Consider the following 20,303-nt stretch of genomic DNA (forward strand, 5'->3'; position numbering starts at 1 on the left):
TTTTGATGGTAAAACTGTTTCGAATCAATCTCATCCTTGTATTTCAACCTACAGTGGATGACCATAAATGAGATTCCCAAATATTTAAATATAACATAACTTTACAAATAAAACTACTTTGTTTAACTTATGTCGATATTTTAATATTAGTTTGGTGTTATAAAATAGTTTCGACACATTGCCGATTTTTTCAACATCCATTTATTCAGTGGAAAAATATACAGATATACACAATATAATTATTTATGAATCACATTTTCCGTCATAAATTACAGATTAAAATATAAGTAAAACCTACTACGGCACAATTCTAATATTATAATTACTATAAACATGCTTAATTCTCAGATGTTATTTGAGTTGAAACGTATGCCCATACTATGGAAAACTTTCCATAAATTGAAAGTACCTTCTTTATACACAGACAGATATGTGGAACTCCAATGGGAACATTCCTGTCCTCAGCCTTTTTGATAGAACTTTTGAAGACGGTTTCTTGCTGTTTTCTCCTTTATTGTGACTTTTTCTTGACCTTTTTTCGGATTTCTTGCATATTTTTTCATATTTCATAGCCTCAGAGAAAATAGCATGCCCTCAACCTCCGGAGATCTATCTTTCAACACTCTAATCCGGAGATTGCATGCTTGCATGATATCCAACCCTGTGAATCCGACAGATACAAGAGACCTTGTCTTTTGGCTGTCTAGACCTCTGCGTCTCTTTTGAACATCTTTTCTTTACTATGTAGCGATTGTTACTTACCTCTTTAGTTTTCCCTTCTATTTTCCTAAACCTTTATGGTTAACTACTCTTAGGTCATGATCTTCGGATCATTGCCCGGAGAGGGGTTTTTAGTCGGTAACGTCCGGCACTACGTTTTGTAGATTTCCCCCTCTTTGCTCCAATAAAAAAATAATCAAAATTTATTCTGAAAACAAATCAATGTGTTATTTTATGGAGCCTTATTCTGTGTTTAGTTGGGAATTTCTGTAAATATAAATAATGAATTTAGCCAAAACTATTCCCTAAAAATAACAGTTTGGTACGATCGGTTTCATTTCTAGCACTACTGTACATAAGTATTTCTGCTAATTACAATTCTCAATGAGGAAGAACCTCATTAATAAAGAGAGAATATTTAACTATTAATTTTGAATTGAAGCGTAGGAGCAACTTCAGAAAGATGAGTTTCTTATGAAATAAAAGTCTGAACTGATTAGAGGTTTGTTGTAAACAAATAAAGAAAACTTTTTGGGCTACTTGATTTTATGAAAAATATTGTAATATGTTTATATACAACGAAATTCAAATGTCTACAAGTGAATAATGCATAGAAATTCAAACAAAATGGTCCTGTGGCATAGACAACTAGAGTACCTACATTATAAAGGCGTACAGGATTTGTACAGAAAGCGACTGGTACACGGTAATAAATTGGATAATGATAAATTACCCATGTGGTGTGACAATGTCAACGAGGTAAGCAAGCAAGGAAACCCTTTACTGATTGAGAAGGAAGAAGTAAGCAGTTACTGAATATTGTTCATTCAGATATCTGCGGACCAATGCGAGTCAGATTCAGCGGTGGATCAAGATATCTTCTTACATTAATAGACGAATATAATAGGTCGTGCCAGGTTTTTTCCTTAAGTCAAAGAGAGAAGTTTTTGAAAAATTTAAGGAGTACAAAAGAACTGTCGAAAATCAAACTGGTAATGAAATTAAGAGAGAATTAGCTGAGAAATTGAAGATCAAAGATTGCTAGGTTTTTCTTTAGAATAGAAATTAACCAAAGTAAGAAAGGAGTAACACTTAAACAAAAAAAATATATTTCAGAGAATTTCAGAATGGTAGATTGCAATCCAATTAAAACACTGTATGACTGCCACTCAAAATTTAACAGAGATTTAAAACCATTCAAAGACCCCACACGATACAGAGAATTAATTGGTACTCTAATGTACTCTAAGGTAACCGATCAAAACTGAGGCTTTACAATAACTAACTGTGTCGTTGGATGTGGTACCGCTTTCCTTTCTGCCAATAGAACCCGGATTTGGGCCTCCTTTTCATTTTCTTATTTCTCGGCTCTTGTCTTTTAATAGGAACTTTAATAGGGTCACTAAATAAAAACGAAAATATCACTACCAACACTTTTCCGTAGTTGCTACCGAAACTTGGTTAAATGACGATCGTTACCTCTGCCATTGATAACGACAGAAAAGTCTCTTATTGTTAGCGACTTTTGTCAATTGTTCAGTGTGGGTAGCAACCAGGGAATATTGTTGAAAATTACAATTTTTTTTGAGTTGTTCGTCCTTCTTTTGTCTGAATTTAGTTATAATAGTTACCATAATCGAAAGAGAAGAGCTGTTAATTTGGCTTGTAACCTCGGTTACTAAACCAATAAACCATGTGTAGGGTCCGGAAAAAAGAAAAGCTAAGTGAAAAACTCAATAAACCCCAAAAGTCTGCTGACGTTTCCAGAGGTACCCGATTTCCTTAGGAATAAAATTTTGGAACTAGAAGGTGAGATACAGAGAGTGAAAGAGTGCTTACACAGCTTTGTCGTCTAAACTAGGGATACCATCGGTAAACTCTGATAGTACCCCTTCTCCTAACGCTAATCCCAAATCTTTGTCCCAACTAGCCACCCCTACTCCCGCAAAGTCTCCCAGCTCCAAAACTCAGAAAACTTCTTGGAACTCGGTCACCCCCAAGGAGGTGATGTCGAAATTGTGTAACTACTACGCACCCCACTATTTATGGTTCAGTGTTGAAATTTATGTATATTGAATTGTATTAAAGTATTTTAGACCAAGTGCCCTAAGAATTAGAAGAGCCTTCTCATAGAAAATAAACTCCTTTTTATTAAAGTAATTATTTAACGTTTCTAATTGAATGGAATTATTTGGTAGCGCTAATGGCTAGACGTCTCAGTCTCAGTTTCGGCTCGTATTTTTTGACAACTCACTGACAATCTTGACAACTGATCTTTGTGTAATTTTGTTTTGATTGGTGTCCGATCCTATAATGCTCTTTGGCGAATTACAGAGGATATTTCAGTCTGCCAAAATGTGCGGAAAATGGGATCACATAAATATTAATCAACGAGCTGACCCAGCTTACAAAATCCGATAATATGCATTCCTCAGTTAATTTAATGCTGTCTTGTTAACCAAAAGTAGTTTACCTGAAGCATTCTTCTCAATTTACATCGCAATGTAGCTTAGGCTATTATAAAGAATGAAAAATTATAACACATCTTAAAACAAATAATGTTTCATTTCCTCTTGGGAATCCAATTGTAACTGTTGTGATGACCTGTAGGAGTGTACTGAAACTACACATAAACTGTTAAAATTGTAATTTGAATTGTGCGCCTGTAGACAGTTAAGTTGTAATTTTAATACTAAATTCTTAAATATAAGTTTTTCTTCTGAAATAATAAATTCTTTTAAGAAAAATTAACAGGTTATGGAGCCAGAAAAGCCCAGGGAAGCCCAGAATGGCTCACTTACTGAGAAAAGTAATGAAGTTAACCTGAAACGTCAATACGACAATTGAAAAGTGTATTCTCGTAACATCTGGAATAAGGGTTCTTAAATTGTCAGCAAACAATCAATTGGCATTAATTGAAAAGTTAACCGGCCGAGATAATTACGTAACATGGCGATTTGCTCTAAATACATACCTACAGCAAGAGGAGTTGTGGAACTGCATAGACCCCACCACATGTGTCATTGTGGACACAAAACGAGACACAAAGGCAAAAACTAAGATATATTTACTAGTTGACTAAATAAATTACGTGCACATGCAAGAGAGTAGTACTGCAAAAGAAGTATGGGATACGTTTTCATAAGTATTTGATGACTCTTTGTTGACACGCTGTGATGGGCTGCTGCGTGATCTCTATAATACTTCACTTACTGTATGTCAAAACGTAGAGAAATATGTGAGCAAAATTATGTGTACTGCTCACAAGCTCAGAAACATTGGTTTCGCAGTTGACGATAAAGGGCTAGTTACATTGCTACTCTCCGGTCTACCAGACTCCTATCAACCAATGATTATTGCTATTGAAAGCTCCGGCATGAAGATAACTTCAATTTCTGTGAAATCAAAACTATCACAAGATGTTAAACAATCTGAAAGTGACTCAACAGTATTCTCAGTCAACAAGAACAACCACAAGAAACAAAGTAAGTAAGGGAGCTACACTTGTAATAAGTAAAGTCATAAAAGTCCTCAAATGCAAATCCAGGACCAAGAATGTTCAACAAAAAGCAAGTAGTTCATCATATGCTGTTGTGTTTGAGGCAACATCGAGCCAAAATGACCTATAGCAAGTGGCTTCCGGTGCATCGTCACACATGACAAGACGTAAGAACATGCTTGAAAATATGACGGCTCCTGTCATACATAAAATCAGAGTCGCAGACAACAAAGTATAATCTGTGCAATGTTCAGTACAAGTGAGGTTGGACCATTATGACGATGAAGGTCAAAACAAAAAGGTGCTTTTTACAAAAGTATTATGTGTTCCTAAACTGGCAACAAATCTATTGTCTCTAAGTCAGATTCTTTGCGATGGTAGCCAAATAAAATTTGACGGAACAAGCTGTGTTATTATGAACAGCAGAAGTGAGGTAGTATCTTCCCACTGTGGCTTTATGTGAGGGTCGACTGGAACAGTATTAGGATTAGCATTAGTCATTTCAAATCTGTTTAAAATTTGTTCCGTATAAATACTAAAACTACTACTAAAACTCTTTTCGGTGTAGAGTCGAATTTTGCATTCCAGCAGCGAGGGAATTGTTTTAACCCATATAGTGACTTGTTCAATTTACATACCATGTTTTCGTCATGATCCAACCCTTCTTGTTAAGTCATAAATAGGTGTGTTCAAGTTCTCCATATAAAAATGCTGTCTTTACGTCTAGTTACTTGATTTTGTGATTATTTTGTACAGCCACAGATAGTAACAATCGTATTGAATCTCACCTGACTGTTTGTGCAAAAGTTTCCTGGTAATCAACAGGTGACATTTGACTATATCATTTTACACACAGATGTGATTTGTAACGTGGTCATTAAATAAATGAATCACTGTCATTAAAGTTATTTTAACAAATCGAAAAATCATCTCGATATTTCTTTTCTCTGTCAATTTGTTGACACTTTCGATTGAAACAAATAGAAATATATTAAAAATATAACTGAACCACAATTTGATGTAATATTAATACTATGAAAGAAACAAATCAAATTTACTTGAAAGAAGACAACTTTTTTCTAAATTACATATTTCGAATAAGGTTTAATTGGACATTGGATGTTTCGTTTATACTTTAACGTCTGGCATATGTCACAAAGAAACGTAATCTTAACAACATAAATGTTATTTTCTTTTATTTGATAAACAAAATTCCTTCATTGCTATTGAAACTTGAAAGTTCGCAAAATGTCACTCAATCCCACACCCATGTTCGTTTAGTTTTGTAATTACTAATTAATTAAAATTTTATTTATGTGTATATACATCTAGTTATCCTGTTTTCAATTTCATCCCTCACGTCGTCGGTATCACATATTCAAACTAAATTATAATAGTTGGAACTTCTCTTAGCAGCAATCTATTCTAATGGAAATATAAAGTTAACAAAGTTAACAAAAACAATTTCTTTTCACATGTTAATTATCTGTCAGAATCACAGACAGTTTTTGTATGTTTACGATAGATCTGCAACTAATTTGATTTCCGTGACTTTCAGGACAAGTAATCGACATCTCCACAATAATGGCATCAAGTTGCCATTATTGTAATTGTTTAAATATTCCTAACGAGTTCCTATGGGGTCCGCACGTTTTGACAATTCTGGGAATTTTGACAGCTAATGTGAGAGTATTTCGTTCTTCTTAATTGCTGTACTTATAATCGCGATACCGATTATGGAAAGAGGTTATTTTATACGACAAAACATCGCAGAACCTGGGATCCTACAGCAGTATTTGTGTAAAAAGCTACTTTAATGTGTGGGCAAAAGCACCAAGATATGCTCCAGCTTTTCTTTTACATTTACCCAAATTCATTGTAGCTTGAGCCGAACCAACTTTTCTAGAAAAACTATCGCCCAATCTATTACTCATTTTTAAATTTCAAACATTACATTAATATCTTTTATCTAAAGTATAACTTGCGAATATGGTGTTGATTAATTTTTTATAAAAACTAATCACTTTACATCACAATCGTTATGATTATTTACAGTGGAAAAATTACTTGTCAAATCCAGCCCATTTAGTTTAGCAAACAATAAATCATAGCAGATTTTATCAAATGCCTTTTAAATGTCTGTATAAACAGCATCAACCTGTAAATGATTTTCAAGAGCACCAACTGTCGAGAGGTTATAAATAAGAAGGTTGGTCGCAGAAGATTTACATTTGCAAAATTCATGTTGACTCTCATTTATAATATTTTGGAACTATAGCATAATTATTTTGGAAATGATTTTTTTGGACATCCTTTAAGGTAGGTATAACAAACGATTTTTTACGTACGTTAGGAAATAAAGTAGATTTTAAAAACATATTAAATTTCATTGTTAGAGGCTTTGTTAATGAGAATCCACAATTCATTCAATACTGTAGAAGGAATATCATAAGGACCTCTATTACTAGATAAATCAAGACTTCTGAGTTCATTGAAAACATCAATCTGGACAAAATTATAATTAACTTTTTGAATATAAACAAAAATATTAGATTTGTGTCTGCATTGAAGGCTAAAAAGTGAAACAAACAGCTAACGAAGTGTAAATACTTATTTCTTTTGTTGTTTTTGTCTTTCCAATGACGAAATTGTAAGAAGTTATCAAATAATTGTTCAAGATCAGTTTTGAAATCAAATGATATTTTGTACATATTCAGGTTACAACAGCAATGAAGGCGATATGTTTATTAATCAAAAGTAAAACAAACTTTTGTTGTCTGAAGAATATGCATCGACAAAAGTGTGTGAATTGTTAATTAGACATTGCTATTCCTAACAAATATTAAAATTTTATATATTTTCTTTGATAAGATAATAATAAAACTTAAACATCTTTTTTAGCTGCTTTTTTCCAATTCTGTTAAACTTATAAATTCACAGCACATAATTAGGACCTTCCCACATTCCGCATATTTTGGCAAATTGAAATAACCTCTCTCAGTAATTCGCCAAAGAGCATTATAGGATTGAACACCAAACAAAACCAAATTACACAAAGATTAGTTGCCAAGATTGTCAATGAGCTGTCAAAAAATATTAACCGAAATTGAGATCTGAGACGGCTAATCATTAGCGCTGGTTTTTCCCAAACCAATTTAAAAGTTTCTTCTCTATGAGAAGTCTCTTCTAATTCTTAGTGTACTTGGTTTAAAATACTTTAATACAATTCGATATATATAAATTTGAACAATGAATCATAACTGAATCGCAGTTAGACAATTTCGACATCACCTCCTTGGGGGTGACCGAGTTCCTGAGTTTAGGATCTGGAAGACTTTGCAGGAGTGTGGGTGGCTGGTTGGGATAAAGATTTGGGATTAGCGTTAACAACTCTTCTCTTTCGATTATGGTAACTATTATAACTAAATTCAGTCAGAAGAAGGACGAACAACTCAAAGAAAAATTGATACTATTAACAATATTCCCTTGCTGCACTTTGAACAATTGACAAAGGTCGCTAACAATAAGAGACCTTTCTGTCGTTACCAATTGCAGCGGTAACAATCGTCATTTATCCAAATTTGAGTAGCAACTACGGAAAAGTGTTTGTTAAGGAATGAAATTGCACATTGATACTTGGAACACTCTGTATAGATGCCCTAACGCAAGCGTCATGCTACGCAGGGTTTTTAGTTCTTAGTTTTTAGTCTTTGACGTTTCTAGCACACTTTGTAATAATATAATAAACGATCAGTGTTCTTGTAACATCGACTATTATTCTCATCACACTCACACCTCAGTTTTCAAAAGTGTTTGTAGTGATATTTTTGTGTTTATTTAGTGTCCATCTTTTGTCTGAATTTAGTTAGTTACCAAATTCAGACAAATGAAAAAATTTGTTTACTTGTCTGGTAACCTTGGTTACCAATCCAAGAAACAACTGAATTAAATTTTTGTTTTCGTACTATAAACAGTTTAATAACCGAATTAGCGATAATGAAATGGGAAAACAGCAAGTGTGCCTGCAAAAGGTCGAGTGGTTCCGAATTATATTGGAACCGGACGGCACATCGCCAGTAAAAGCCGTGAAAGAAGAAAAGTAAAAGGCGGTTCAAATCCAGGTTCTATTGGCAGAAAGAACCGTCAACCGCCCGGTAAACCCTGAGCACGACTCCGTTCCAAGTTCCGAAAGAGTTAACTATCTAAAGTAAGTAACAACAGAAAAATTCGGCAAAGTGCCACACCGACATCAGACCCCCAAATGGAGTTAGACATAACGTTAATATAAACAATAAAATAGAATAAAGTATGTTAAAAAACAATAACAATTGACAAATGAAGGCGATCGAGGTAACCTTGGTGATCAAGAAACAGTGAAAGTCAGTTTGAGAGAAACAGCTCAAGAGCACAGTAGTAGTTGTCTTTTTTGTTGATTCATCCTTTGTATTTCAATTAATTGATTGAATAAATTACTGCAATTTCTTGCATATTCTCTGAAAAGTAAGTAACAACAGCAAAATTCGGCAAAGAGCTACACCGATATCAGACCCCCAAATGGAGTTAGACATAACGTTCGTCCTTCTGTTTGAATTTAGTTATAAGAGTTGCCATATTCAGACAAAAGAGAAGAGTTGTTAATTTGGCTGGCAACCTCGGTTACTAAACCAATAAACCATGTGTAGTGTCCGCGAAAAAGATAAGCCAAGAGGTACCCGAAAACTAGATGTTAAGATTAAAATCTCGGAACTAGAGGGTGAATTAAAACGAATGAAAGTAAGTAATGCAGTAAGCTGTCTGCTAAACTACAGATACCATCGGTAAATCCTGGAAGTACTCCTACTTCTAACCCTAACACCAATCTGTCCTCCCGACCAGCCACCCCACACCTCCAAAACGCAGAACTCTTCCACAAAGTGGGATACTCCTATGGAGGTGGTCTCGAAATCCTGACAACGCACCCCTGTGCTCTTCTTTTGTTTTTATTCTCCGTTGTCATCACAACCGTTATACACGATGTCTAGATATTCTAACATAACCTGCCTCGAGTGAATTGGACCAATGATGAGTAAGTATAGTGTTTGCATGAGTACTGAGGTTTACACTTTAAACTATCAATTATCATTGGTTGATTGTGTCTTATGAAATTTTATACAATATGTTCCTACTTTATCTACATGTAAAAAAATTAAAAACTAAGTTTCCTAAGTTGTTCTCTAAAGAGCTTATAACATTAACTATTCGTTATTCATTTGTAGACATTTGAATTCCGTTCCCATAAACAAATTTCAATTTTGTTCATAAAATCAGGTGGACTTGTTTACCACCAAACTTTAATCAGTTCCAAGTTTTATTTCATACGAACCACATCTCCCTGAAGTTGCTTCTACGCTTCAATTCAAAATTATTAGTTAAATATTCTCGCTTTTATTAATGAGTCCCTGCCTCATTGGAAATGATAATCGGAAGAAATACTTGTGTATAGTAATGCTAGAAATGAAACAGATCGTATCAAACTGTTATTTTTAGGGAATATTTTTGTCTAAATTCATTAATTTACTTACAGGAATTCCCAACTAAACAAAGAATAAGTATTTTCATGTATATGACGCTCCTTATAACAACACATTAATACCTAATTAATTTGTTTTCAGAATAAATTAAGATTGAAATCTTAAAGTACGATGCAAAAGGCAAATGATGTAAAGATTCTAGTGGCCCAAGAATTGGATTTAAATGTAAGTATAATTTTCATCTGCATTCAAGATTTTTATAACTAATGACATATTTTATGTTAAAACACACACAATTAAATTATTTAATTTATATGAAAAACAAATAAAATTGGTATATATAATATGATTAATCTTTAATAATTTTATATATCCTTTTTAAGGTATTTTGACGATTCGTTGGGCACGAGGAGTTACGGTCACATGGAAAGGCTGATTACCATCATATAAATGAAGATGAAATGAGCCATGACAAAACCTGATGACATCGGGAAATATTTTCTCTGAGGCTATGAAATATGAAAAAAAATCCAAAAAATCCGAAAAAAGTACAAGAAAAAATCACAATAAAGAAGAAAACAGCATTACCAAGACTCCGTCTTCAAAAATTCTACCAAAAAGGTTGAGGTCTAGAATGTTCCCGTTGGAGTTCCACATATCTATCTCTGTATATAGCAGGTACTTTCATTTTATGGAAATGTTTCCATAGTGTGGATCTAGGTTTCAACTCATCTATCATCTGAGAATGAAGCTTGTTTATAACAATTATAATTTTAGATTAGTGCCGAAGTAATTCTTCCTTAAATTTTAATCTGTACTGTAATCACTAAATGTGTTTCCTAAAAAAATATGTTGCATATAACTTTTAAGTACCTCCACTGAATAGTTGAAGGTTAAAAAAATCGACAATGGGTCGAATCCATTTATTAACAACCAAACTTATATTAAATTAACCACATAACTTAAAGGTAAACAAAGTAGTTTTATTTGAAAAGTTATATTATATATGAATATTTGGGAATCACATTTATAGTCATTTAGTGTAGGTTGAAATATAAGGAAGAATTTCATTCGAAACAGTTCTACCATTTAGTATAACTCATCTCATCTCGATATTTCTTTGCTCTGTCAATTTGTTGACACTGTGGATTCAAACGAATAGAATTATACCAAAAAATATAACTGAACCACAACTTGATGTAATATTAATACAATGCAAGATCAATTCAAATTTACTTGAAAGACGACAACGTGTTTCTAAACTACATATTTCGAATTAGGATTAATTGAATTAACCATAACTCTTGCCTATAATTGGACAGGGTGACATGCTATAAGGTGACGTAATCTTAGCAACATAATTGTTATTTTCTTTTATTTGACAAACAAACTTCCTTCGTTTCTATTGAAACATGAAAGTCTGCAAAACGTTACTCAATCCAATACTCGCTCCCAAATGTCCGTTTATTTTTGTAATTACTAATTAATTAAAATTTTATTTATGTATACATCAGGCTAGTTATCTTCCTTTCAATTTCATCCCTCACCTCTCTTAGTAACAAAATATATATCGGCATTTAAGTATAAAGTTAACAATGTTAACAAAAACAATTTCTATTCACATGTTAATTATATGCAGAATCACAGACAGTATTTCTTTGATTCAAAATAAATATCAACGAGAGATCTGCAACTGATTTGATTTCAGTGACTCGTAATCGAAACCTTCAGACAGTAGGTTGCTATTATTGTAAATGTTTAAATATTTCACCTATTTAAATCAAAAGATAATTCACGTAGTTGATTCTTTAGGCAAGAATTAGTGAGCGGCAAATTTCAACTAGGTACTGAATTTTTTCTATCACGTTTGGTTGGATTATTACCCTCAAACAACACTAAGATATCAATCTTTCCAAATTTGCTAATTTTATGTCAAAATTTAATTAGATTCCTCATCTCTAGATGGCAACTTCAAATAATGTCAACACATTTTATTAACAAAATCATGAAAAAGTGATTTCTACTTTACAATTTTCTGATTTGCAATCTTTGTTCAGATGAAATTTATAATTAATAGCTCTATCATATGTAATTTTGCTGAAATTTTCACGTTTGTGCATATATATTTTAAGTGTCTCCACGTTTTCTTGAGAGCTGACAAATTGGACAACTTGGCCTTAGTTGCTGATTTATAATCGCGATTATAGGAACCTGGGATCCTATTAAGTAGTACTTTTCTAAAAAATCTTTAAATACTTTCAAGAGGTGAAACACAATTTACTTTATCTTGAATGTCTATAGGAGCATAAACTTTTTTTTCATTTATGATATTATTATCATTATTACAGATATTTTAGAAGAATACTGCTTAATAGGATACAAGGCTCCGCGATGTGTGGTAGTATAAAATGATCTTCTATGATCAGTATCGCGATTAAATGATCAGCGAATAAGCAGAGCAAAAATATTCCAACTTTAGTTCTCGATGTTGTCAGTGTGTTGTCAAATCACGCATACTCTCAAGAAAATATGGAGACACCAAAAATATATATGCACCAAAGTAGATGAAAATTTTAGCAGAACTGAAAGCCATTAATTATAAGTTTCAACCGAACTAAGATTGCAAATCAATATTTACGCAGAAAATTGTAAAATAGTAATCACTATTTTATGATTTGGTTTATGAATTGTGTTGATATTATTTGAATTTGTCATCCAGACATGAAGAATCTAAATAATGTGCGATATAAAAGTATCAAATGTGGAAAGATTAGTATATCATTTGAGGGTGATAACCAATGGTGAAAAAGAAAGTGCAAAGTTGAAATCTGTCGCTCAGTTATTCAAGCTGAGAGAATCACCTACGTGAATTTACTGTTGATTTAAAAAGGTGAAATATTTAAACAGTTACAAAAATAGCAACTTCCTGTCTGAATATTTATATTACGTGCCCTGAGAGTCACTGAAATCAAATCAGTTGCAGATCTCTCGTCGACATTTATTTCAAGCTTCAATAGCAACCAATTGTTTGTAAAAAAATAAAATAACATTTATGTTGCTAAGATTACGTTTCCTTATGACACATGTCACAAGTATGTAATTTAGAACAAAGTTGTCTTCTCCCAAGCAAAACTTGATTTGATTCTTATATTGTATTAATATTTCACCAAATTGTGGTTCAGTTATATCTTTTCTTATAATTCTATTCGTTTTAATCCACAGTGTCAGCAAACTGACAGAGCAAAGGAATATCGTGATGATTTTTCGATTTGATATAATATTGTTGACGGTAGAAATGTTTCGAATCAATCTCATCCTTATATTTCAACCTACACTGGAAGACTATAAATGAGATTCACAAATAATTAAATATAACTTAACTTTACAAATAAAATTGCTTAGTTTAACTTAACAGCGGCGTTTACTAGACAAGGAATCGCATTTTCGGTCAGAAAAGGACGCAAAACAAAACATAGCCCGTAATGTGGTGCCGCCACGAAATCAAACAAACATTCCGCACTCGAGATCTCATATTTATAACGAATTTATTGGTTGTAAATAGATTATGAAATTTATAATAGTAATGAATTCTTAATATATTTTTATTAATTAAAATTATATAAAATTAATATATGATACAATAATATATATGAAAAATATAATAATGTATACAGTTACTAATGGGGTTTGTGTCGTATAGTTAGTTCTAAACCAATCACATTTTATCATATAAACAAATATAATAAATACGATATACAAATACGGATGTCGATTTACAATCTATTATTAATTTAAAAAAATGATCTCAAAGTTAATCTTTAATCGATTCTTATTGTTTCGATTTTGATTGTGTAGGATAGTGACCTTATCTCTAAATTTGCATTTAGTACATACTCTTGGCGCCACGAAAATTACTTTCGCACCCTTAGAGTGAGGAGTGATACAAACCAGTGCATGTGACTTGCGTGTATTTTTGTGTCGAAATTTAAGTGAAATGTGATAACATCAACAAAACGGATGGAATTTTTCTGTTCGGGTAGTACTTGAGTTAAATGGTCAATGAGAGGGGTGCGATTCAGTATACATTTAAAACGAGCCAGAAATTTTAGTTCAGTTTTGGTGGTTGAAGAAACAGTCACAGTTTCAAACAAAGAAACAAATTAGTCTTATTTTAGTCGTGAGCCAAAGTGTAATTTATTGTAAACTCTTAAAGGTAAGTTTTTTATTCAATTTTTGATTTATATTGCTGTATTATTGTTTAGTATATATATATTTGTTAATTCATGTCATCAATTAATTGATTTTTACTTGTATATGTCACAATTTTGATATTATTTCATATTTTTGTGTCCTTGGTTTTCCATTGGTTGCAACTATATTCCATGTTCATTGTTTGTTGTTGGTTTTTCTCCCAGTGAAATTATGAATAAAGAATGATTTATTTGAAGAATGTATTATGTTTATTTCAAATCGAATTTAGTGAATTTAATATAAATATCATAGTTTTAAATTTTTATTACATATATAGTATATAGTCGGCTGCAGAATGGCATTACCACCCCAAGGTCGAATTTATGTAATTAAATTAACTTTATAAAATTGGAATATCAAGTGACACATAATTATGAAATTTAAAATCAAAGAAGCATGAACCATTGTATATTATAATGTATTTATATATAATAGTATACAATAATAAAATAAAAGCAATATTAATTCTAGAAAATGCCGAAATCGCGTAGATTTGCTTCTTGGACTAAGAGACGTGGAAAAAAATCAAAAGTTCAAGTAAATGTACAAAGAAAAAGGGAAGTAGAGAAAATAGGATCATATATTGTGGATAAACTTTTAGAACGAGTTGAGAATTATAAAGAATCTACCCAATGTTCCCGATATATTTTAAATGAGATACTAGATAATATTTTCAATTCACGTCCAAACGAAGAAGCTCTTAGTCCATGTGGTACAACAACCCCGTTACGTTCTGTAGAACTAAGTCTAATTTAACCCCATGCAAAAGTGAAAGAAAAACGTTTTCAGAAATAAATGAAGAATATGAACGGTAGGTTTTTATTCAAATTGGCAAAATTCATCTTTTTTGGAAACCATTTCTGACGGCGACGACTTAATTAGTATTATTTTAGAATTGAAAATTTTCCTTTGGATATAGAAGTTGTTCCTGAAATCAATTCATTGACAGGTTATCGAATTGTAGATATCAGATACTTCCTAAATATAACAACTAAAATTCAAGTACAACACAACAAGAGGTGCACTGGTGGACAATTAATTTATCTAAAAGAAGTGCGATGGGGGTTAAGAAGCACATTTATTTTAAAATGCAACATTTGTGACAAAGAAGTATCAGTTTCAACAGAAAATCCGAAAACAAGGTCCAAAATTAATAGAGCAGCTGTATGGGGAACATCTTCAGTAGGAAGCACCTACGCACATTTAATGGAATTATTGAAAGTAATGGATATTCCATGTTTATCTAAAAATTTGTATTATAAAATTCAAAATGAATTGGATCAGGTGTGTTATAGTACCATTACTGAAATTTTTATTGTTTTTATACATGAAATATTATAGGTATGGAAAGAATCATTATGGCTTGCTTTGGAAGAAGCTGGAAAATTAGAACGTGAAGCTGCAATTAAGGAAGGACATGTAGATTCACATGGCATTCCATATATAACTGATGGATATTTAGATGGAGGATGGTCTAAACGAAACTATGGACATACGTATAATGCAAATTCTGGAGCTGTAAGTTTATAATATATTCGGATATGTAACAAATAACATTTTATGTTATAATTTGTAGGCTGTTATAATAGGGAAAACAACAGGAAAAGTATTATTCGTAGGTGTAAGGAATAAATACTGTTGTATTTGCGCTAGAGCCGAAAACAATAATGAAGCTGCTAAAACACATATTTGTTTTAAAAATTGGTCCGGTTCATCATCTTCAATGGAACAGGATATAATAGTAGAGGGATTTAATAACAGCATAGAAATGCATGGGTTGAAATACTTAAAATTTATTGCAGATGGTGATTCCTCAGTTTTTAAAAATATTAAAGAAAAGGTACCATATGGACACGAGGTAAACTTGTAATATAAAATAATAGTTAGATAAGTTTTACAAATATTTACACAATACTTTTTAGGTTGTTAAAATTGAATGCATGAACCATGTATTAAAAAATTTCAGTAAAAACCTTTACAAAATTAAAAAAGATTCTCAAGGGGTCCCTGTTGACGCCAGAAAGATGTTAAAAAGCGATACTATTAATGAACTAAATAAATCAGTTCAATCTGCAATTTACGCAAATACGCAGGATCCAGAAAATCTAAGAGCCGATATTAGAAATACAATATATCACGTTTATGGTAATCACAGTGCTTGCAAACAGTATTTGTGCACCAATACTGGAGACGTTTCTAATGATCGAACAACTCAACTTATATCTTCTGGCCTGCATCACCATCTTTTTGGTGCTATTGAGCAATTATTAATGAAGGCTGATTTACTTCTTGATAAAGAAACCAACAATAAAGCAGAAATTTTTATGAATATAATGGCTCGTTTCAATATGGGAAAAAGATTGAACTTGATTCAAAGAAATTCATTTCAAATACGAGCTCATTTAAGCGTCCTCTCTTACAATTATGGTTCAGATTGGCATACAAAACCTTGGAAATCATATTTTAATGAAAGTCCAGGTAAAAATCTAAAAAAATTTATAAGTGCTCAGGGTAATGAAAAAGAGCGGAAGCGCAAAAATCCTTATGATAGGGAATCTGTAAAAAAAAGGATCAAATTTTCAGGAGATTCTAACTATGGTCCTAACATAGCGGAAACATATGTTTCAGATAGTGATATCAACTCAGCAGTACAAAATTTGTGCGAACGTTTGAAGGTGGTGTATGCTTTATGTATATATACATATATACTCCCACTTCTAACCCTAACACCAAGCCTTCCTCCCGACCAGCCACCCCACACCTCCAAAACGCAGAAGTCTTCCACAAAGTGGGATACGCCTATGGAGGTGTTCTCGAAATCCTGACGACGCACCCCTGTGCTCACCGAAAGGACACGGAAGCACTGGAAGTATTTGTTTCCATTAAGGTCAAAATACAAATGTTAATAGTTAGAACATGCCTGCTTACAAGGCGACGTGGAATGATAATGCAAGGTACTCAGTAAAACGCTTATTGACTATCTTACAACATTGGTGGGCTGTATACAACTAACTCTGCTCTTACAACTTGACTCTGTTTCTATAACTACGCTCTTCTGTTGTTTTTATTCTCCGTTGTCATCACAACCGTTATACACGATGTCTAGATATTCTAACATAACTTGCCTCGAGTGAATTGGACCAATGATGAGTAAGTATAGTGTTTGCATGAGTACTGAGGTTTACACTTTAAACTATCAATTATCATAGGTTGATTGTGTCTTATGAAATTTTACACAATATGTTCCTACTTTATCTACATGTAAAAAAAATTAAAAACTAAGTTTCCTAAGTTGTTCTCTAAAGAGCTTATAAAATTAACTATTCGTTATTCATTTGTAGACATTTGAATTCCATTCCCATAAACAAATTTCAATGTTTTATTTATTAATTCGTTATTCATTTGTAGATATTTGAATTTCGTTGTCATAAACTAATTTCAATTTTGTTCATTAAATCAGGTAGACCAAAAAGTTTTCTTTACTTGTTTACCAACAAACTTTAATCAGTGCAAACTTTTATTTCATACGAACCACATCTCTCTGAAGTTGCTTCTACGCTTCAATTCAAAATTATTAGTTAAATATTCTCGCTTTTATTAATGAGTCCCTGCCTCATTGGAAATGATAATCGGAAGAAATACTTGTGTATAGTAATACTAGAAATGAAACAGATCGTATCAAACTGAGATTGAAATCTTAAAGTACGATGCAAAAGGCAAATGGTGTAAAGATTCTAGTGGCCCAAGAATTGGATTTAAATGTAAGTATAATTTTCATCTGTATTCAAGATTTTTATAATTAATGACATATTTTATGTTAAAACACACAATTAAATTATTTAAATTAAATGAAAAACAAATAAAATTGGTATATATAATAAAATTAATCTTTAATATTAATTTTATATATCTTTTTTAAAGTATTTCGACGATTCGTTGGGCACGAGGAGTTACGTTCACATGGAAAGGCTGATTACCATCATATAAATGAAGATGAAATGAGCCACGACAAAACCTGACGACATCGGCAAATATTTTCTCTGAGGCTATGAAATATGAATAAAAATCTAAGAAATCCGAAAATAGTACAAGAAAAAATCACAATAAAGAAGAAAACATCATTACCAAGAAACCGTATTCAAAAGTTCTACCAAAAAGGCTGAGGACTGGAATGTTTCCATTGGAGTTCCACATATCTATCTCTGTATATAGCAAGTACTTTCAATTTATGGAAATGTTTCCATAGTGTGGATCTAGGTTTTAACTCATCTAACATCTGAGAATGAAGCTTGTTTATAACAATTATAATTTTAGATTAGTGCCGAAGTAATTTTTCCTTAAATTTTAATCTGTACTGTAATCACTAAATGTGTTTCCTAAAAAAATATGTTGCATATAACTTTTAAGTACCTCCACTGAATAGTTGAAGGTTAAAAAAATCGACAATAGGTCGAAACCATTTATTAACAACCAAACTTATATTAAATTAACCACATAACTTAAAGGTACACAAAGTAGTTTTATTTGGAAAATTATATTATATATAAATATTTGGGAATCACATTTATAGTCATTTAGTGTGGGTTGAAATATAAGGATGAATTTGATTCGGAACAGTTCTACCATTTAGTATAACTCATCTCATCTCGATATTTCTTAGCTCTGTCAATTTGTTGACACTGTGGATTCAAACGAATAGAATTATACCAAAAAATATAACTGAACCACAACTTGATGTAATATTAATACAATGAAAGATCAAATAAAATTTACTTGAAAGACGACATCCCTCACCTCTCTTAGCAACAAAATATATATCGGCATTTAAGTATAAAGTTAACAATGTTAACAAAAACAATTTCTATTCACATGTTAATTATCTGCAGAATCACAGACAGTATTTCTTTGATTCAAAATAAATGTCGACGAGAGATCTGCAACTGATTTGATTTCAGTGACTCGTAATCGAAACCTTCAGACAGTAGGTTGCTATTGTTGTAAATGTTTAAATATTTCACCTTCTTAAATCAAAAGATAATTCACGTAGTTGATTCTTTAAGCAAGAATTAGTGAGCGGCAAATTTCAACTAAGTACTGAATTTTTTCTGTCACGTTTGGTTGGATTATTACCCTCAAATAACACAAAGATACCAATCTTTCCAAATTTGCTAATTTTATGTCAAAATTTAATTAGATTCCTCATCTCTAGATGACAACTTCAAATAATGTCAGCACATTTTATTAACAAAATCATGAAAAAGTGATTTCTACTTTACAATTTGCTGATTTGCAATCTTTGTTCAGATGAAATTTATAATTAATAGCTCTATCATTTGTAATTTTGTTGAAATTTTCATCTACGTTTGTGCATATATATTTTAAGTGTCTCCTTCTTGAGAGCTGACAAATTGGACAACTTGGCCTTAGTTGCTGATTTATAATCGCGATTATAGGAACCTGGGATCCTATTAAGTAGTATTTAAAATTTAAATTTTAAAAAATCTTTATAAGCATTCAAGAAGTGAAACACAATTTACTTTACCTACTTGCACCATATTTGCTTTAAAATAAAGTTCACATCGTGGTGGTGAATCAAAATTTGAAGATTGTGATGCACAATATAAATTGAACTTTGCTAATGTTATTTGATGGGATAAGAACCCATTAGAAGATAAATAAAAGTTGCTCAAGTTTTTTGTGCTCTTCGCAATAACTTAATGAACAAGTTTAGAAGGTAAATTTACCAAAAAATAGTTTTGTACATAATCTGGATTCAATAGCAACGAAGGCAGTTTGTTTATCAAACAAAAGAAACACATTCAATATTCATTCATTCTTCCTTTCTATTTACCTGGAAGAATATCATCATCTAACACATGTCTGATCGGTATTCCAAATAAATGCTTTACTAAGAAAATTGTGTCTCAATTCTTGACTCTGTTATAGCGTAAGCTTTATTTTCAATAATATGCTTTTTCGCATTGTAAATTAAATTGTTTCAGAAGAATGTTTCATTGTTAACTGTCACAGGAGGATAGCTCCGTCATTATTATTATAGAATCCTGTGTTCAGAATCTCTCGACAATTTAGAATATCATCTTTCTATATTTGGTATCGCCAATATAAAATCGACCAACAAGCAAAATGAAATAACTGAAATATCAGTTGTCAGTCAGTTGTCAAAACAAACGTACAGGTCCAGAGTTCTCAAAAACTTATTCTCCTGTTTTAAGAAATTGTTAGTAAATAATTTCATTATTTATTCCATATGGTATTACTCAAGCCTTAACCATTATGTTAAACCCTACACATTTTCCATTTAA

At 31.8% G+C, this 20,303-nt stretch overlaps 1 protein-coding gene across 1 annotated transcript; it reads left to right on the top strand.

Moving 5' to 3' along the window:
• The first annotated feature begins 15,187 nt into the window (after positions 1 to 15,187).
• LOC126265272 (uncharacterized) lies at positions 15,188 to 16,089 on the top strand. The gene is made up of 5 exons (XM_049966165.1): positions 15,188 to 15,264; positions 15,322 to 15,498; positions 15,557 to 15,838; positions 15,903 to 16,006; positions 16,074 to 16,089. Exons 1-5 carry the CDS (start codon positions 15,205 to 15,207, stop codon positions 16,087 to 16,089), a joined length of 639 nt encoding a protein of 212 aa, XP_049822122.1. The 5' UTR covers positions 15,188 to 15,204.
• The last annotated feature ends 4,214 nt before the right edge of the window (positions 16,090 to 20,303 follow it).

The sequence above is a fragment of the Aethina tumida genome, chromosome 1 (genome assembly GCF_024364675.1).
Source record: "Aethina tumida isolate Nest 87 chromosome 1, icAetTumi1.1, whole genome shotgun sequence".
Taxonomy (NCBI): Eukaryota; Metazoa; Arthropoda; class Insecta; order Coleoptera; family Nitidulidae; genus Aethina; species Aethina tumida.

Coding starts and splice junctions, on each gene's coding strand:
- LOC126265272 (XM_049966165.1), top strand. CDS start 15,205: ATGGATATTCCATGTTTATCTAAAAATTTGTATTATAAAATTCAAAAT. Junction 15,499..15,556: donor ATAATGCAAATTCTGGAGCT/GTAAGTTTATAA, acceptor TATAATTTGTAG/GCTGTTATAATAGGGAAAAC. Junction 15,839..15,902: donor AGGTACCATATGGACACGAG/GTAAACTTGTAA, acceptor AATACTTTTTAG/GTTGTTAAAATTGAATGCAT.